Source organism: Aethalodelphis obliquidens, unplaced genomic scaffold, assembly GCF_003676395.1.
Source record: "Aethalodelphis obliquidens isolate GAN/ISIS:26980383/991018 unplaced genomic scaffold, ASM367639v1 scaffold13, whole genome shotgun sequence".
Lineage (NCBI taxonomy): Eukaryota > Metazoa > Chordata > Mammalia > Artiodactyla > Delphinidae > Aethalodelphis > Aethalodelphis obliquidens.
In genome coordinates, this window is record NW_020837957.1 from 22,685,902 (window position 1) to 22,704,511 (window position 18,610).

At 35.4% G+C, this 18,610-nt stretch overlaps 1 protein-coding gene across 6 annotated transcripts in view; it reads right to left on the reverse strand.

The window, feature by feature from the left end:
- ODF2L (outer dense fiber of sperm tails 2 like) overlaps window positions 1-16,912 on the reverse strand; it is a 36,309-nt gene extending 19,397 nt beyond the window's left edge. For 2 of the 6 annotated variants that reach the window (XM_027114233.1, XM_027114237.1), the window contains exons 1-8: window positions 16,224-16,563; window positions 9,960-10,132; window positions 7,919-8,051; window positions 7,095-7,220; window positions 5,708-5,767; window positions 5,509-5,580; window positions 4,844-4,960; window positions 167-352 (exon numbers count right to left, since the gene is read on the reverse strand). In XM_027114233.1, the coding sequence (XP_026970034.1) occupies window positions 167-352; window positions 4,844-4,960; window positions 5,509-5,580; window positions 5,708-5,767; window positions 7,095-7,220; window positions 7,919-8,051; window positions 9,960-10,132; window positions 16,224-16,238 (882 nt within the window). In that variant the 5' untranslated portion in view covers window positions 16,239-16,563. The other 4 variants (XM_027114234.1, XM_027114235.1, XM_027114232.1 and 1 more) reach the window with 4 other exon arrangements.
- Between the last annotated feature and the right edge of the window lie 1,698 nt (window positions 16,913-18,610).

The window sequence follows — 18,610 nt, forward strand, 5'->3', positions numbered from 1 at the left end:
TCAATATGCAAATCTGTCATTTTACGTAATCTTTCAAAATGAAGGCTAAAGCAAAAATGTATGAGTAAAGTTTTTCTAACAAAATTATTGTATTAAGCATTATGAGGTTAACTACATAAACTAAGTACATAAAACAATTCTTTAAGTAAGAATGTATATAACTTACCTGCTCTCTAATTTGGGAAGTAAGGTTTTCCACGTCTCCAGTAAAATGTTTAATCCTTTGTTTGTAAATTTTAGATGCCTTTTTTAGAGCTATAGCTTTTTGCCTACTTGATTCTTTCATCGTTACAGCCTCATGCGTACTCTTTTTCAATTGCAAGTTCCATTCTGATATTTTGGTTTCTAAGCTCTAAAAAAAATTAGCAGTAATTAAATTATTTTAGAATGCCAATGTTTATATAAACATTGTGAAAATATGTAAAATCTTCCACATAGAATTTATCAAAAGGATTAATCATAAGATTAATAAAAAGCAAAACAGTGAAGAAAGGTGATTTCACCAATGTTTATTTGTAACCAGTTATAGAATGCAAATTTAAAATGTATAAACCTATATAAAACTATATAGGTTTAGTTTATCAATTAGGTTTAGTTTAGTAATAGGTTTAGTTTAGTAATATTACTCTTACTAAAGATACTAATATTGGTGATTACAGTAAAAACACTAATTTCCTTAAAACTTTTTTGATTAACTAGAATTTTTAAAAATTTCCCATCTAGATTATACATAGTACTAGTTACTGCAAATCGAAAAAACATAATTTAGCTGGAGACAATTCAAACAACAGGTACAAAAAGCTCAAAGGAATCAGTAGCTCCCCAAATATATTAGGACTCTTTAGTTAAAATAATAAATGCTTAAAGGATATATGATCAAAATCTATAGATCATGAAGAGTATAGATGAGATAAACATAAACTTATTTACCAAATTTTAATTTACTAGAATTAAGGAGCATGCTTTGACATTTGAAAGAGTTACATCAAGGACAATAAAAGTACTACTTTGCCTAATAAGTAGTAAGTTTGTGGAAGTTATTATTCTAAAACTACACAGGGTTCAATAAGAGTTGGGATAAAAAAGTTAGGATTAAAAAAAGGGTAAAAAGATGTTTGAGGGCATGTTTCTATCCATTGAATTTGATAGTGTTAATTGACATAACTGTTTCCTTACGTATTTCTTGAGGCTATAACCAGACACAGAACATTAGGTTGGGTGAAAGATGATTTAGTGTGATAACTCTCATGTTTTCACTTCAAATTATCTTAAGACTTTCTATTTAAAAGTATTTGAGTACTAACTATCTAAGAATTTAAAGACTTAAGATTTTAATGCCTTAACATTTTTTGAAAGTTGTGTAATTCTGAAAAGAATGTAAAATTATTACAGAATTTAAGTTTTAGTCTTCCATTCCTTGGACATTTTAATAAAAAAAAATTAAAGGACAGTAAAAGATGGAGCTTTTCTACTTTTTGATCAACAAAAAGTATGCTTAATTTCCACTAAAATTGAGATTAAGAAGTACATGCAAATCAAAACTACAATGAAATATCATCTCACACCAGTCATAATGGCCATCATCAAAAAATCTACAAACAATAGGGCTTCCCTGGTGGCGCAGTGGTTGAGAGTCCGCCTGCCGATGCAGGGGACACGGGTTCGTGCCCCAGTCCGGGAAGATCCCACATGCTGCTGAGCCGCTGGGCCCGTGAGTCATGGCCGCTGAGCCTGCGCGTCCGGAGCCTGTGCTCCGCAATGGGAGAGGCCACAACAGTGAGAGGCCCGCGTACCGCAAAAAAAAAAAAAAAAAAAATCTACAAACAATAAATCTGGAGAGGGTGTGGAGAAAAGGGAACCCTCTTGCACTGTTGGTGGGAATGTAAATTGATACATCCACTATGGAGAACAGTATGAAGGTTCCGTAAAAAACTAAAAATAGAACTACCATATGACCCAGCAATCCCACTACTGGGCATATGCCCTGCGAACACCATAATTCGAAAAGATACATGTACCCCAGTGTTCACTGCAGCAGTATTTACAATACCCAGGACATGGAAGCAACCTAAGTGTCCATCGACAGATGAATGGATAAAGAAGATGTGGCGCATATATACAATGGAATATTACTCAACCATAAATAGAAACAAAATTGAGTTATTTGTACTGAGGTGGATGGACCTAGAGTCTGTCCTACAGAGTGAAGTAAGTCAGAAAGAGAAAAACAAATACCATATGCTAACACATATACATGGAATCTAAAAAAAAAGGTTCTGAAGAACCTAGGGGCAGGACAGGAATAAAGATGCAGATGTAGAGAATGGACTTGAGGACACGGGGAGGGAGAAGGGTAAGCTGGGACGAAGTGAGAGAGTGGCATAGGCATATATACACTACCAAATGTAAAATAGCTAGTGGGAAGCAGCCGCATAGCACAGGGAGATCAGCTCAGTGCTTTGTGACCACCTAGAGGTGGGATAGGGAGGGTGGGAGGGAGACGCAAAAGGGAGGAGATATGGGGATACATGTATATGTATAGCTGATTCACTTTGTTATAAAGCAGAAACTAACACAGCATTGTAAAGCAATTATACTCCAATAAAGATGTTAAAAAATTAAATTAAATTTTAAAAAAAAGAAGTACATCTTAAACAAGATCTAAAGACTTGATCTCTTTGAAAAGTAACTTGGTAGACTAAGAGAAGAAGCAAAACATTCCTCAATTGTCTTTAAAAATCTATCTAAACTAAAAAATCCCACGAAACGTTTTAATACGTAGTTGGGGAAAACATTTTAAATAAGTATGAAAAGTCTACCTAAGAGAAGCGAAGAACGCTCTCCACCAACCCAAGAAATACAGCTGTCATTCCTCTAAAAAACCACAGGGTGTCATCATCACATCATGAATAACAGCTACGCTGTCAGTTAAAAAACCTTTATCACTAAAGGTGAAATAAATTTTTTTGAACAAGGTTCCAGTAAAGACTTTCCCACTAGATTTATCAAATCCCATGCCTGAACACTATTAGGAAGTGTGCTGAAACTATCAAATTATTTTTATAGTTTCAAAATAACCCCTTCACAGTCATTTGCCAAATGAATGGACGTATATTTAGAGTCAACTATTTGCCTTTTCCTATTTCCTAAGAATTATATTTGCAGCATATTATAAAGATAATTATTCTCTGTCTCTTCTAAAATGTGAAAATATTCTAACTCTAATTACTATAGTTTAAAGATCTAGGAAGAAAAATGAGTTAAAAGTACCTTTGGGGTAGTTCTCAGAGAATTATAATGTAATTAAAAATTTTAAAAGACCCAATACAATTTTTGAGTCATCAACAATACTAAAAAAATGAAATTTATATTGCTAAACTGAGTTCGTTCATTGTGTTTGTAGTCTTAAAGAAAAAAAAAACTTGTTAAACCTAAATAAATTCCAAAACTGTGTGTCAGAAGGAATGTAAAAAAATCCATGACCTAACGCAACTTCTTCTAATCATTTCTAAACAGTAGCATTTTGTAAGGGGATGTGAACTCAAAGTATTAGACGGGTGAATATCATGGCAAAACTTAGGATTTTAGCCTTATATTCACTCTCCTAATTATCTAAAAAGGAACTGTTAAACTTAACTTTAAAAAGTTATTTAATATTTTATTTTTAAACTGAAGAAAGTATTTTCAAGAACTTCCCCAACTTCTATTTGAGGACAAAATTAAAAATTGTGTAAGTAGGATAAACTGAAGTATATGATCTGAGATGTTAAATTACATGTATTCTCTTGTATTTACCATGACAGAGCAAGGCAATTTCAACTCTAGTTCATCTGCAGTGCCCTAGGACACCGATGCAAAAAACACAGGGAATCTTTGAGGGAAAGTGCTTAAAAGCACCTGTAGGCAGACAAAAGACAAAATTTATATCCCACATAAGCCTGCTTAATGTCCCTTTGATGGGCAAAAGCTTTTTGCCATTGAAGAAAAAATAAACAACCCCCCCATATGCAGTCTTGAAACATGTGCCTGGACTGCAGAAATCTGCCATGATTCAGGAGGATAAAAGCAAACAGAAATTTATTAACACAGAAGTCCTCACGCTCAGTGAGGTTTGTCTTTACACACTTCTTCCAAAAGCGAGAACACTGCTTTTCCATTGACAAAAATAACGACAGTAGATCCAGTTAGCTTGTGTCATACCACAGCAACCTCAAACTCTCATCTCAACCTCAAACTCTCATCTCATCTCATCTTGTGAGACTTCCACAAGAATATTTAAACTGCTCAGTTTAAACCAGAAAATTCCTCTTAATTATCCTGCTAAACTGTGTAACAAGGAGGTTACTCAATTATCTAAACACCAAGGCAAGGTTAACTGATCTTAACATTATTACCATTAGTATACTGTCTGCTTACTAAATATGGGTGAGAGTATGTATGTATATGTATAGATGCATAAAAGACTAAATACTATATACCAAATATTAATGGTTTCAGTATTTTAATTTTCTCTTTTATATTTAACAAATTTCCAAATTAATTTTCCAAGTTTATATAAATTAACTGATAATAGGAGAGATTTTTAAAGTAATTAGAACTTTATAAATCCTTCCCAGATTGGTACTAAAAAGTCACAGCATTTTTCTTTTTTTTATATTGGTATTTGGAGCCAAATCTTTAGACAGACCAGAAATCTTAAGATTTACCTCAAATATGTAGTTCCCATGGCAACACTTAAAATTGGATTCTTTCAAAACCACTAAATTCCAGAATTAAGCAAAGACTTTATTGTTGTCCATTAGTTTTATCAATTAAACTATAAATATGGGTGAATATTTACAACCTTTATGTGTTCTTTTAATTTATCATTCTCTGCTTCCTTTTTATGAATTTGGAACTGTAGTCGTTCATGTACTACTTTTACTGATTGTGACAAACGGCTTGCTTTCAAAGCATTTGCCTATAAGAGAAAACAAAACAAAGCAAAAATGTGTTATTTGATATATTTTTTCACAATATTAAACTTTACCGTACTAAGACATGATCTAAAAAGTTGCTAAAGAGCAAAGTACAACACTTCCCCAATTACAAATGGATTTTATATAAAACCAGGGGGATGTTTTCTCCTCCCCTTTTTTATTTAATAACTCCTAATTATCTCTTTTTAAAAGTTCCTGTCTATCCTTCTAAGTAAAATTATGGGTATGTCTAAAATGCTCCTACAAACACAGAAATTCCTTAATTTATACTAAAATTGAAATATATATTTATACATAGGTCCCTGACTTAGGCCAAGTACCCTGATTGAAATACCACAAAAATCTAAAAAGAAAAAAAAACTCTAAAAAATTAAGATATTATATTTGATGCATAAACTTGTAAAAATGTCCAAATAATCTAAAAATATTTCTATATGTATTTATGAGGATATGGGGGCCAGGATGGAAAGAAGAGAAAGAGGGAGTCAATATTAAGAAAATTTGACGAATTAGCTCAAAATTTGCTTACCTTTTCATTCTGAAACAAACAAGAAAGTTCTTGGATATAGGTCTCCTTTTCAAGTACCCTCGTCTTAAGATTCTTCATCAAATATAATGTAAAAGTTAGAAATATCACAACTTGGATAATGTTGGCTAATTTTATAAAACCAACCAGCATACAAACAAAAACTTTCAGAAAAATAGACACCAAGTCTAAAAAGACTTACAGTGTTTTCACTTTCATTATCAGCTAGCTTATCTAACAAGCTGGATAAACTGTCCCCTCTCTGTGGAAAAAAGAAGTTGTAAATCAGTGTTCCCAAACTATATTTCTCTACATAAAAAAGTAGAAAATGGAATAAGCATCACTTAAGAAATTAATATGGACAACTACTATGCATAGTTCAGTTTTTTTAAAAGTTAACCATAAGAAAGATTTTTGCTTAAGTGTTCCAAATCAATTTTTAATCCATAATTTATGAAATCAATTAATTTACTAAATTAATTTCTAAATAATGCCTCATAAAGTACAAGCCAATGAAATAAAAATCTTGTATACAAAGAAGGCTCACAATGCTGATTGTAAACAGGTAAAAATTATAAACAGCCTAAAGTCTAGCAAAAAGAAATGTTTTAAAGAATTACAGCAGGGGGCTTCCCTGGTGGCGCAGTGATTGAGAATCTGCCTGCCAATGCAGGGGACACGGGTTCGAGCCCTGGTCTGGGAAGATCCCACATGCCGCGGAGCAACTAGGCCCGTGAGCCACAACTACTGAGCCTGCGCGTCTGGAGCCTGTGCTCCACAACAAGAGAGGCCGCGATAGTGAGAGGCCCGCGCACCGCGATGAAGAGTGGCCCCCGCTTGCCACAACTAGAGAAAGCCCTTGCACAGAAACGAAGACCCAACACAGCCAAAAATAAATAAATAAAATAAAAATTAAAAAAAAACTTACAGCAAATCAATAACAGAATTCCATGTAGATATTTTAAATGAGAACGAAAAATGTTTATTCATTTTGAGGGTCATACATACTGTATGACTTCATTTATATGGAATATCTGAAATCAGCAAATCCACAGAGAAAAAGTAGATAATGGGCTAAAGAGGGGTAGTGGGGATGGGAAGTAAAATTCTAAAGAGCAATGGGTTTCTTTTTGTAGTGATGAAAATGCTCTAAGGTTGATAGTGGTGATGGCTACACAATTCTGTGAATATACTAAAAATCACTGAATTGCATACTTTAAACCAGTGAACTGTATGGTATGTGAATTATATCTCGGTGAAACTGTTAAAAAAGGAATATATGAATGTATAAATACAATGTACACAAGGGCTTAAATTCTAAGAGTATTTTATTGTTATCAATTGAAATGAAGTATAACAAATAATGAAAGTTTTTGAGATTGAAAATAAAAATATATTTTCTATAAAAATATGCTACTTTCATGTAAAAGTATTTATGAAACATTGAAAGTGGGGGTTAATGATTGCCATTTCAAACAAAAATTCAAGAATCATTTCCATTTCAAATATACCAATATTTTAATTTCAAGAAATAATATACCCTTCAAGCGAGAAATATCGCTATTAAAATAGTGCTTAGTATTTCTTACCTGTTGGTGTTCTGTCTTTCTAAGAAGATGTTCTAAAGTTTGTTTTAAATCTTTAAAAGAGTCTAATTCTTTTCTTAATATTTCCTTCTGTTTAGAAATCTTCAAATTGGATGCAGAAAGATCAGTCTGACAAAATATAAGAAGCACATACACATTTTAAGACATAGCATTAAGACACTCTAAAATATACTACTACTATTATCAAAGAATACTTTTCCTAGTAATAAAATCATTCTTTTGCACATAGAAGTAGTAAGATATGCCAGGTTTTTCAGCAGTAAATAGTATATGTTACATGGTTCTAAAGCAAAATGAAATCAAAATAAGGGCTTAAACCCTAAAGTATTTCAGGCATTTATTTTAATAAAACTAATAGAATACAATCTATTTTTTTGTCCTTAACTCAAACTTTAGTACACTGAACTTTTAGAATAGAGGTTTCTATTCCACACAATACTATAGAAAATATATTTCATCTCTCAAGAGTGAAAGTGAAGAGTGAGAGTGAAGAATATTTTAAATTCACTCTTGAGAAAAGTTGACTCTAGTTCAACTCAGGTAAGGCAAGCATCAAGGTACTTTCTAGTCAAGCACCAAGGTACTTTCTAGCTTAGCGTCTCATCAAATACATGCCTGAGATTATCTCTGAGGAAAAGAATTGCAATTAATGACACAGGAATGAAAAACACTAATAAACCTGCATTTTTTATATCAAATACCAGTATGTGAGCATAACTACTACAAGATATGAGACCTCAGTTAATGAATTCTGAGTATTATCCTAGCTTCTCATTTTATTACACATTCACTAGGCAAGTACTCACATTTTCAAAACTAATCTCTTCAATGGTGTCCTTAAATACTGGCAAAAGTAATTCTACAGAACAAGTTGCTAACTCGGCTTCCTTAAATGTTGCTTCCAATTTGGTCTTCTCAATTAGGATGTCCTGCTTTAGGCTAATTAGATATGCACAAATAAACTTTAAGTTAAAGCTGTTACATAAACTAGTTATGCTTTTAATGCAAACAGAGCATAGCATGATTAAATACTACAGTTCCATAAATTGCTCTGCAAAATATAACAGTAAATTTTCACTGAAAATGAATTTTTTCTGTACTTCCATATTTTTTCTACACTTAACTATACATGGAAAGACAGTTTTTAAAATGTTAAGATATGTAAAACACAAAGACTACCAACAGCAATTATCCCTGTGCTATTTGATAATTATTGAACATCTCTTCTCCTGTTTGTAAAATGATTTGTGTGAATGTGCTCGCGTCTTTTTTTCTTCCCTTCCTTCTCCCTTACTCCAAAGCCAAAAGATTTGTCTTCCTAGACCTTATTCCAAAATGCTTTCTTGAAACTTATTGTTTTTCACAAAAAAAATCCTCCAGAGAAATGTGTAAGCTAAACAAATGGAACACAAAAAACTAAACCTCTCCAAATATCTAAAAATCCTTCACATTTGGCTTTATAAAACATTATCATTCAAAACAAAACTGATAATATTTGCTTTCTTGATTACGTTTTACACAGACATTACTGTGTATCACTGTAAGATACATCTTTGGGTATGGGGGCTCACATTTTTACATCCCGAAATTGGGACGCTTCTTACAATCTCTGTCAGTCTGGAAGCAGTCCTTAGCTGTCTTTCCTGTACAGGTCCAGAACTTACAGAAGGAGCATCCAATGTTTTGAAGAACATCCCAGAGATGGGGTACAGCACTTTTTTAACCCGTAACAACAAAGGGTCATAGAGAGGGATTGGAGGAGTTGTTGAAGTAGGAATGTTTAGCAACATTCTAGAAGCAAGACCCCAAGGTAGGCTTGCTGTATATTGTAAGAGCCCATCACCAATAAATTTCATTTCAGTTATAGATGCTCCTAAGAAATACCAGTACATATCACCAATACTCTTAATAGCAAGGATAACTCTGAGTCAAAAAGTAACTCATAAGAGTTGGGCTTTGAGTATAAGGAAGTTTTGAGAATACCTTACCTACTTTATTTCATTCACATTTTATTTTTATATAAGTGCAGAGTTATTTGGACTAAAAATCTATGTATAAGTTTGAAGGAGTTTTTTCAATATTTATAAATAAAATTCCAAGCCATAAGAAAGCATTGTGTCTTTCTTTAATTGACACCTTTTTTCTTTTATGGAACATAATGTAATGGCTCAGCAACAATGAATGGCATCTTAGAGGCTATGTCTCTAAGAAGTAGACTGTATTCTTAAGTACCACTTAAGATGTCTTAAAATGATGGGCCCAATGAAGATGGTTGCTACAAAAGACAGTTATCATTATTAAAAACCATGTACAGAAAGTCAAGAATGATTATATATGACCAAACATCATTTTCATTTAAGCTAAACTAGAAGTTGGACTATAGTATCCATAGCAACAAGCATGGTATTTTAAGACTTATTTTGGGGAGCAATGAGTCGTACAAATAACAAGTGCACTCTGCATACTAAAGAAGCAAAATACGACAGGTATTTGTTAGATAGCAATATCCCAAATGACAGTGAAGTAGTACTCATTAACTAAATTTCCAATATTCCATAGTATTTATATTTTCATTTACATTAGTTAGAAAGATATATACTTTACAAATTTTTTTATAGGTAAGGTTTTCATTTTTAATTGCTTTCACTAAAATTCCAAAATAACTAGGCAAATTCTGCTAAATGAGTACATCTGTAATCAGATTAAATAAATATAAATTACTAGGCTGTTAGATGATATTCTTGAAAGAATGCTGTATTTGATTCAAATAATTTACAGTATGGAAATTTACAGTATGAAACCCTGAAATCAAAAAATTAAGCTATCCCCTGCTATTGTTGAGAATACCAGCTGAGATGACTTTCACTGGCATGCCGTGGTAAATGTTCTTTCTCTGGTATACTTTTAAAATGGGAAAAGAGTTCTTCTGAATGACTTCCATCATTTGTAGGCTTCTCCATAAATTCGGTAAATGGATTTATAGGTGGCTTCCACAACAAGTTCTCCACATAAGCTGAAATCTAGGAAATATTTTAATTATTAAACATCATTTCAGTAGATTCTTTTTTTCTGCTATTACCCAATAAGATAAAAATCCTAAAGATCTGTAAAAGAACAATATTTCACAGACAAACTTGAAATTATAACTGCTACTCACTGTGATACTAATTCAAAATAGTATCAAAATTGCATAGCATAATCATTCAACGATTGCCAACTTCCATACAGTTTCCAAAAGGCCCACTATTTTCTACATACTCACAAGAATGTAGAAATTACTATTAGTCTATTTCTTGAAGTATTATAATAATATCCTAATCCAATCGGACTAGAAAATGGATATAAAAACCACAGAATAACTATCATTCTCAGTTGCATTAGATTTATCCAATAGGAAATGTATGTTATTCATGCCTGTAACAGTAAAAATTTAAGATACTTTTGAAAGTATTTGGCAACAATAGCTACAAAGAAGTTATTTTCTTAAAGTAGACTTTTCAATATTAAATTCATTTATTCCTATAAATAAATCATATTTTTTAAAAAAGCTCAATCTAAGTTATTCTTTGGTGATAATGAATGGACAGATGACATTACTTCTAAGTTTTACTAAATAATCTAATTGTTTTCTCTCAAACTTGGAGATGTCATTTTTAAAATGTGAATATTTATAAATTTCTTCAAAACGATTCCATTTTAAGTAATGAGTTAGTGCTCTGGCAATCATTAAGGCTGTAGTTTTTCAAATCTAATATATGGAAATGTGTCTCCCTAACTTTGTTTATATAAAATCAAATGTCATATTTAAGGTTTTCTGCATTTTTTCAGAGATATTTTACCTCTTTGTAATTTATTTTTATTTATCTGTATCATAAAATACATATGTTCAAGAATTTTCAATACTTTAAGTAGATGTGAAATTAAAGGTTGAAAATTATTCACTATATTTAATTAGCAATTCAGAAATCTTCAAATGTCTGTAAAAATTTATCTATTTTTTTTGTCCAAAGGTTCTGTATACCAGAAAGATAAATATTTAGGATACAGGCCAGTGAAAAGCATCCTCATATTTTTTCAATACTAGAAACTCACATCAAAATGGAAATGTTGAATAAGATACATATAGTCTAAGATGATCTACCTGAATGCTGCAAACACGCATCTGTTATTAGGACATAACAACATTTTGAGCTATTGGTAGCCCAGAAAAATTTAAAACATATGGATACACAAAATCAAATGAAAACCCAAACCTAAATTTGAAGAAGAATATGCTTGGATAAGTCACTGCCATCAAGAAAATTATCATCTACTGATTTGTTCAGTTTTGGTACTTATCTTTTGTCCATTCACTTGTTTAAATATTCGTCTCTCTGTACAATGGAATCTCAAAAAAGAACGTCTTATTTATTGGAATCCTCAGCACCTGTAAGTCTTGTAAAAGCTAAGCAATATTTCAAGGAGAGGACTCAAGGCTTAGAGCAATTAATGAATAAGATGAATAAAGACTGCTGCTTTTTTACTTATCTTTTCAGGGATAATTAAAAGAAAAATAGTTCATATATTTAAAATAAAAGTTCACAAATCAGTGTAAGAGGGTAGAGATCTTCAATTTATTGAAAACATTTTATGAGGTAAGATTCAGTTTGGTATCAGTACTTTAGTTCTTGCTTGGCTTTGTGGGCTATTGGCAGCTATTTATATAATTTTTCTATAAGTTTTGTCACATGACAAAATCATACAACATAAGTAATTGTATCTTATCTTAAAGGGTAAATAAATAAAACTAACATATTATAAAAATAGGGATTTTTAGAATGACTTTTAGCCCAACATTCTAAAATGTATCTTCATTACTGATTTCTCAAAACGTGAAACAGAGAACTGGGTATGTCTCAAATATTTGCATAGAAATTATCAACTATCATATTCTCACAATCTAGAAGTGAATATAGGATAAATATTGTTGAGAGGTTCCAAAGTACTCCACTATTTTTGTGTTGTAACCATACTTTAACCAAAAACATATGTGTGCTGAACAATGTAATAATTTTCTTTAGCAAAAAAAATCCTGCCTTTACAAAAAATGCTATCATTTTGGGAGACCAAATGTATTCTTGAGTGGAAAAGCAGACATTTCACAAGAAAATGTTTTCAATTATGTAGAATAAACTGCCAATTTACAAATGTAATATACTTTTGTATAACTTGTTAGTGGTGAAACAAAGACACATATTCTGCACACATACTTAATGATCAAATCCCTAAAGAATAGCAATTTAAAATATTTTTAATGTTGAAAGAATTAAATTTCCCATACAGAAATGACTTTATCAGTCCCCTACCCAAAAGGCATGTACTTAAAGCTTCTTCCAGGTGTGGTCATGGGTTTATGCTGATCCAGCTACACTCATTTAACTATGTTCCATTTTGGCCAGCAACAAGCATTTGAGGGATGGCTGTTCAGGGACCATGATGCTGGCCATGGTAAGAGAAAAGAAAGATCAGTCCATGACCTTCCGCAGCACCTAGATTGTTCTACATAAACTAACCAGCTCCAAGTATGTATTCAAAACTAATCTCTCTAAAGAGACTAGCATATGAATCTTGCAGATTTCAATTTGTTTTGCCAAACACTAATCCTTGGAAAACTAGCCCCCACTGGCTTGAAACAAAAGCACACAGCTTATACTGAAAAATTCACTATGAAATATTCAGCAAAGAATACCAAGTAGATACAGGAATGTTGCTAATTTCCCACACTAAACACTAGTCAAAAGTTTACTAGAGAAGTAACTGTATGCCTTTTTGGACTCCATAGTGAAAAAAAAAAAGGTATACGAAATTTGGAAGTAGGCAGAGTAAAAATAACCAGAAGTGGAAAACTGAACTTATCAGTAAAGGCTATCAAAACTGGAAAAAACATTTTCTGATATAGAGAGATTAACTTTGAAAAGTAATTAGCTAATGCTTCTGTCCAATGAATAAAGGAATTTAAAAATAAAAGCGTTGCAGATTGGATAATACGGGGGAAAAAAATTGACAGGAAGAGTGACTGATTTGTAAATAAAGGATACATACATACTTTCAAGGCCCAAGTCCTCCCTCCTTCTCAGAATGTTCCTCTGACTGATCCAGCCCACCAAGAATCCTAAACATCTAATAATATTCTCAGAATCATACAGTTTAGAATTTAATTGCTCCATAAATGGTAATATTTTAGTTCTTCTTTAAACTTGCTACTAAATCTGTGAGGGCAAATATACCCATCACCATCTACCCTCAAAAATTAATCAGTGAGAGGCATAGGTTAGGTTCCAATATACAAGTTAGGGTCACCAAATAATTTATTGTTCAAACTGAAACACTTTTGAGAGGAAGCCCCACAGAGAACCCAATTATCCAGAAGACGGGACCAAAGATGTTCAGAACATTGTCTAACCCCAAATAGTCAGCATCCTTTATCAGATAAACATAAAACATTTTCCTTCTCTTCAACAAAAGGACAGCATGACATGCTGCCATTTATTAACAGCATTCACTGACCAAAAACCTACACTGTTGCTATTATCATCTAAAGGCTACTCATTGAAGAAACCAAGTTTTAGAAAACAGCTTGACCAAGATTACAAGTAAGAAAGTGGTGGAACTCAGTTTTGAATGAAAGCCATCAGGTACTGAAATATAAATATAAGAATCTACATAGCTGAAAGTAACATACAAACTTCCCTTTTATAAGAGTGTTTTAGCACTCTTATAAATTCAGTTTATATTAAAAAAAAAGAAAATTGTTCTGTACAAGGAAATGAAGGATGAATAAGATTGAGCTCCTTGAAGGCACAGACTACAAGTCTAAAGAGAGAGCAGTGAGCAGACCACTAAAATCCAGTGTTCTAAAGACTATGACGGGGACTCATCAGGTACTGCAAAAGCAACTGGCAGGATCCTGGGAGACTTCCCAGAGATGGATCCTCAGTAGAGTCCAGAAGAACAAGTTCGAGCTTGGCAAAAGGGAACAGAAAACAGGCATTCCGGATAGAGGGTAAAGTACCAGCAAGAACAAGGAATCATGACGGTACATGATTTGAAAGGGCACGTGGCAAAAGATGAGACTGGACACATGAAAGTAGACACTGTATACCAAGCTCAAGAGCTTGAATTTTTTCCTAAAGGTTAAGACAGACCATTAAATAATTTTAAGCAGGAGAATGACAGATCAGAAGTGCATCTTTAAAAGGTAAGTACAGGGTTTCCCTGGTGGCGCAGTGGTTGAGAGTCTGCCTGCCAATGCGGGGGACGTGGGTGCGTGCCCTGGTCCGGGAAGATCCCACATGCCGCGGAGCGGCTGGGTCCGTGGGCCACGGCCGCTGAGCCTGCGCGTCCGGAGCCTGTGCTCCGCAACGGGAGAGGCCGCAACATTGAGAGGCCTGCGTACCGCAAAAATAAATAAATAAATAAAATAAATAAAAGGTAAGTACAGTGGTGTTTTGGAAAATGGACTCGGCATATGGAGGAGACGAGAGGAGAAGCAGTGATCAGGTTATTAGGGTCCCAAGAGAGATGAAATTCCAACATTCTTTTCCAACAAAAAATTTTGAAGAAATCAAAAGTTGTTGCCACTGGTGATTAAAAAAAAAAAAAAGGAAAACAATGAAGGAATTAGAATACAGGAATAGCAAGAGATAAGTATGGAAAGAAATGATCAAATGTAACCCCTCATTTACCCATGACCATCTGAATGGATTGCTCCACATCTAAGTTGCAGGAAATGATTACTTATCCTTTTAAATACAAAAATTAATTTAGACCAGTTTGAAGAAAATCTTTTAAAAGTATGTCTTATTTCTTCCTTCTCAGAGTACAGATAGACTGAACATAATTTAACCATTCCTGATGACCCAGAGGCAGCATATTAAAAAGAAAGAACACTGGGCCAGATTCATCAGTTCACAGTCCTTATGAGCCACCTGACACAGACAACCCTTAGCTTCAATAGCCCTTTGGTTCTCTCTCCTACAAAATGAGAATAAGCTTTGCCAGCCAAAGCTGTCATGAGGTTTGAACAGAATGAAGTAGAAACACTTACAGGTGGTGAGTTTTGTTTGTTTAATTTAGGACCCCTTTGGTCACTCTGTTGGGGCTGCTTTCCCACCAGGCCTTCTCCTTAATTTTTTTCATTTAAAAAAAAAAAAAAATCGTCCTGAGTCATTCACCATTCCTGAAATTACTTGCAGATCTGAGTTATCTGTATAGAACCAAATCTTAACTTCAAAACAATCCTTTCAAAATCTATTCTTTGCAGAATTATTACAAGTCATTTTCAATGTAGTCAAAAATTGACTGAGTTCTATTAAACCAGAGCCCAGGAGAACAATTATTGACTTCCAACAGAACTGTGCCCAAGGGGATAGATGTTCTGTCAACCTCATTGCTATACCCAGATACTTGGGTCTCAGTCACTTGCACAAACTAAGCAGTGATTAGTAGCAATATAAACAAAGCCATTTTCTCATACCTCTGGGTGTTTGAGATGCAAAAACTATCCTATTAATACACATCAATTGTGAAATTAGAAGAAAATGAGAAGCAAAAAATGGATACCTGGCTGTTAAGGGCCATGACAAACATTGCCGTGACAATCTTATTAAAGCAGAAAGGTATCAAACACATTTTAAAAGCCGACAGGCTTACCGCAGTCTATTCCTTTAACCATAACTAACCAAGTGGTGCTTAAAACTACTCCAAGAACCTCATTCATTCAAAAACACCTGAAACCTTACTATGTGTGAGATGATAGGAAAACTTCGTCTCTGCAAAAGACTTTATCCCAACACCAGCCAAAGTCTGGCTATGGTTTCCTCACTAAACAAGCACCACTTACTGACCACCTACTCAAAACCTGGCACTGGTTAACTTAATCTCTTTTATTACAACCACTCTAAAGTGACTTATCCTCCTCATTTTACAGAAAAGGAAGCTGAAGGCAGTAACGTTAGTGACCTGCCCAAACCACACACTTAAAGGAATTGAGGCTGCACTCTAGGACCCTAGAGAACGAATTATTTCCCCGAGGCCTGGAGTATTCTTTACTTAAGGAGCCCCGGAGCTTACCAGAGTCTGGCACATTATATGGTGGGCATTTTAAAAACAGCCGTATACGTAAGAGAGCACTATTTCGGTAAGCAACGATGCAGTGCCCGGGGCCGGCCGGGTCAGGGCTCCGTCCTGGACAAGCCCACCTCGGCTAAGATCTGCCCTGCTGTCCCAGGGACCACACACTTCCTCGCTGCCTTTCCCAAGCCCAGGCTGTCTGTCTGGGGGGAGAGGACGGTGTAGGCAGAAAGCGGCTGAGTTCAGTTTTGGGTGGACGCGAGGGCCTCTCACTTCCGTGACCCACCTTGGCCACCGCCCCGCCCCCAGAGCTGCCCGCGGTAACTAAGCCTCAGCCATGCAAGCCCAGGAAGCTTGCTTCCCCCTCCAAAAGCACGCCGACGTCCCTACCGCTGCGTCAGTACGTCGCCGTGACGTCAGCCCGCCGCCGCTCCGCTGTGAAAGGGGTCCGCCAGGGCCGCTAAGGCTGACGCTCGGCGAACGTTAGTGTAAGCCGCCCGTGAGCATACCTGTGTTCTCCAGCCCTGGGTCGGCTAGAACGGAGCGGGACGCGGGGGGCAGTGCAGCTGGTGAAAGCTAGGAAGGCAAGGACTCGACGCGGGAAGCAGGCGAACTCCTAGAACGGCTCGCGCTGGCAGAACGCCCAACAAGGTGCAAGCGGCACAAAGCGGAGTTGGTAACCAGCAAATGGCTTCTCTGGCAACGGTCGCCCCGCCCCTTCCGTCGGGCTCGCAGCGGCGCAGCCAATTGGCCGAGCTCGGGAAAGCGAGCGCCGGCGTCTGCTGCTATTGGCAGGAGTGAGGGGGCGGAGCCCGGGAGAGCAGCTTTGTCTTTCTGTTGGTTCTCCCAGTGAACTCCCCCGACCCCGCGACCGTTTGTTTTCCGAGAAGGGTAGCGTTTGTGTGTAGTTACTAAAATCTTAACTGAGTTCAACCAGAAAGGGAAGTAAGGCCGATGGATTCCAAATTTTCTGACACTTGGCTTCCAAGTGTCCTGCTTTTGCTATTTAAAGGAGGAGATTTGAAAAAACCAAGGCAACCGCGACTGGAAGAAAGCTCGTTATAAATGTAAACAGCTAAAATCTGTTTATCTGAGATCATTCCCTGGGCCTATTTTCTCCTGTTAAATGAGGGAACCGGACGGTGATCTCGAAGGCATCTTTCAGGTCACAAATTATTTGTATCTGTGCTACAGCCAGCTGGTATGGTTTATAAACTGAACAAGGCCAGATTCTATTTGGAAAAGTTAAAAAAAAAAAGTTATCTAATGCCTCAACCTAACGTTCAAAATCGTAGGCTATCACATTAGGTTCACAAATAGAGCCACTATCAACTGAGCAGTTTAACCATGGCGTACGTCTTATTGGTTTCACTAAAGAATATTTTCCACTGATGATTCCAGCAATGCTTCCCCCCCCGTCGCCCCCCTCCCCCAGCGCTATGATTGTCCAGCAAAAAGTTCCCCAACCAGTTTATTTATCTCTTGTAAAAATAAAATACAGTGTGTGTGTGTGAAAAAACACATTAGCTTCCCCAACACATTAGCTTCCATATATGCAAATGTTAATAAGCACGGGGAACTGCGGATATACGTACCTACTCTCTCACTGATGGATCATAACTTTCGGCAAGTCAACTAGCTTCTCTGGGCTAGTCCTCTCATCTGCAAAAATAAAAAAGAAAAGAGGAAGAGGACAGGTAGAGTTGGGGGCAAGGAACATAATTCTCGGGATTTTTCTAGCACTAAGCTAGGATTCTAGCTAACCTTGCTAACTTGCCATAATTAGAAAAATAATTGTACACAGATGTTAGGCTGCTGTTAAGAAAAATACTTATTTTAATTAAATTGCATTGGTATTATAAGTTACCACCTGTGTAAGACATTCAAGAGGAAACATTCACAAAATCTCAAAATGATTACATAAGATTCTCAAACTGACTTATTTAACTGAATTGTCCAGGTAAAGTAAATATGGCATCCCTCATCCTCTAAATCTAATCTGTTGCTAAAATCTCGTTGGATAGTGAATTTTGGATAGAAAGATCCCTTATTCCATTTTTTTTTTTGTTTTCTTTTTGTTTGTTTTGGGGTTTTTTTTTGCAGTACACGGGCCTCTGGCCTCTCCCGTTGCGGAGCACAGGCTCTGGACGCGCAGGCTCACCGGCCATGGCTCACGGGCCTAGCGGCTCCGCGGCATGTGGGATCTTCCCGGACCGGGGCAAGAACCCGTGTCCCCTGCATCGGCAGGCGAACTCGCAACCACTGCACCACCAGGGAAGCCCCCCTTATTCCATTTTTACATAAATGGGAAAATAACAGTTCATTCCAGCGCATTCAAAACCCCCAATTTTCCCAAGTATCATTAAACACTTGACCACCTGTGAAAC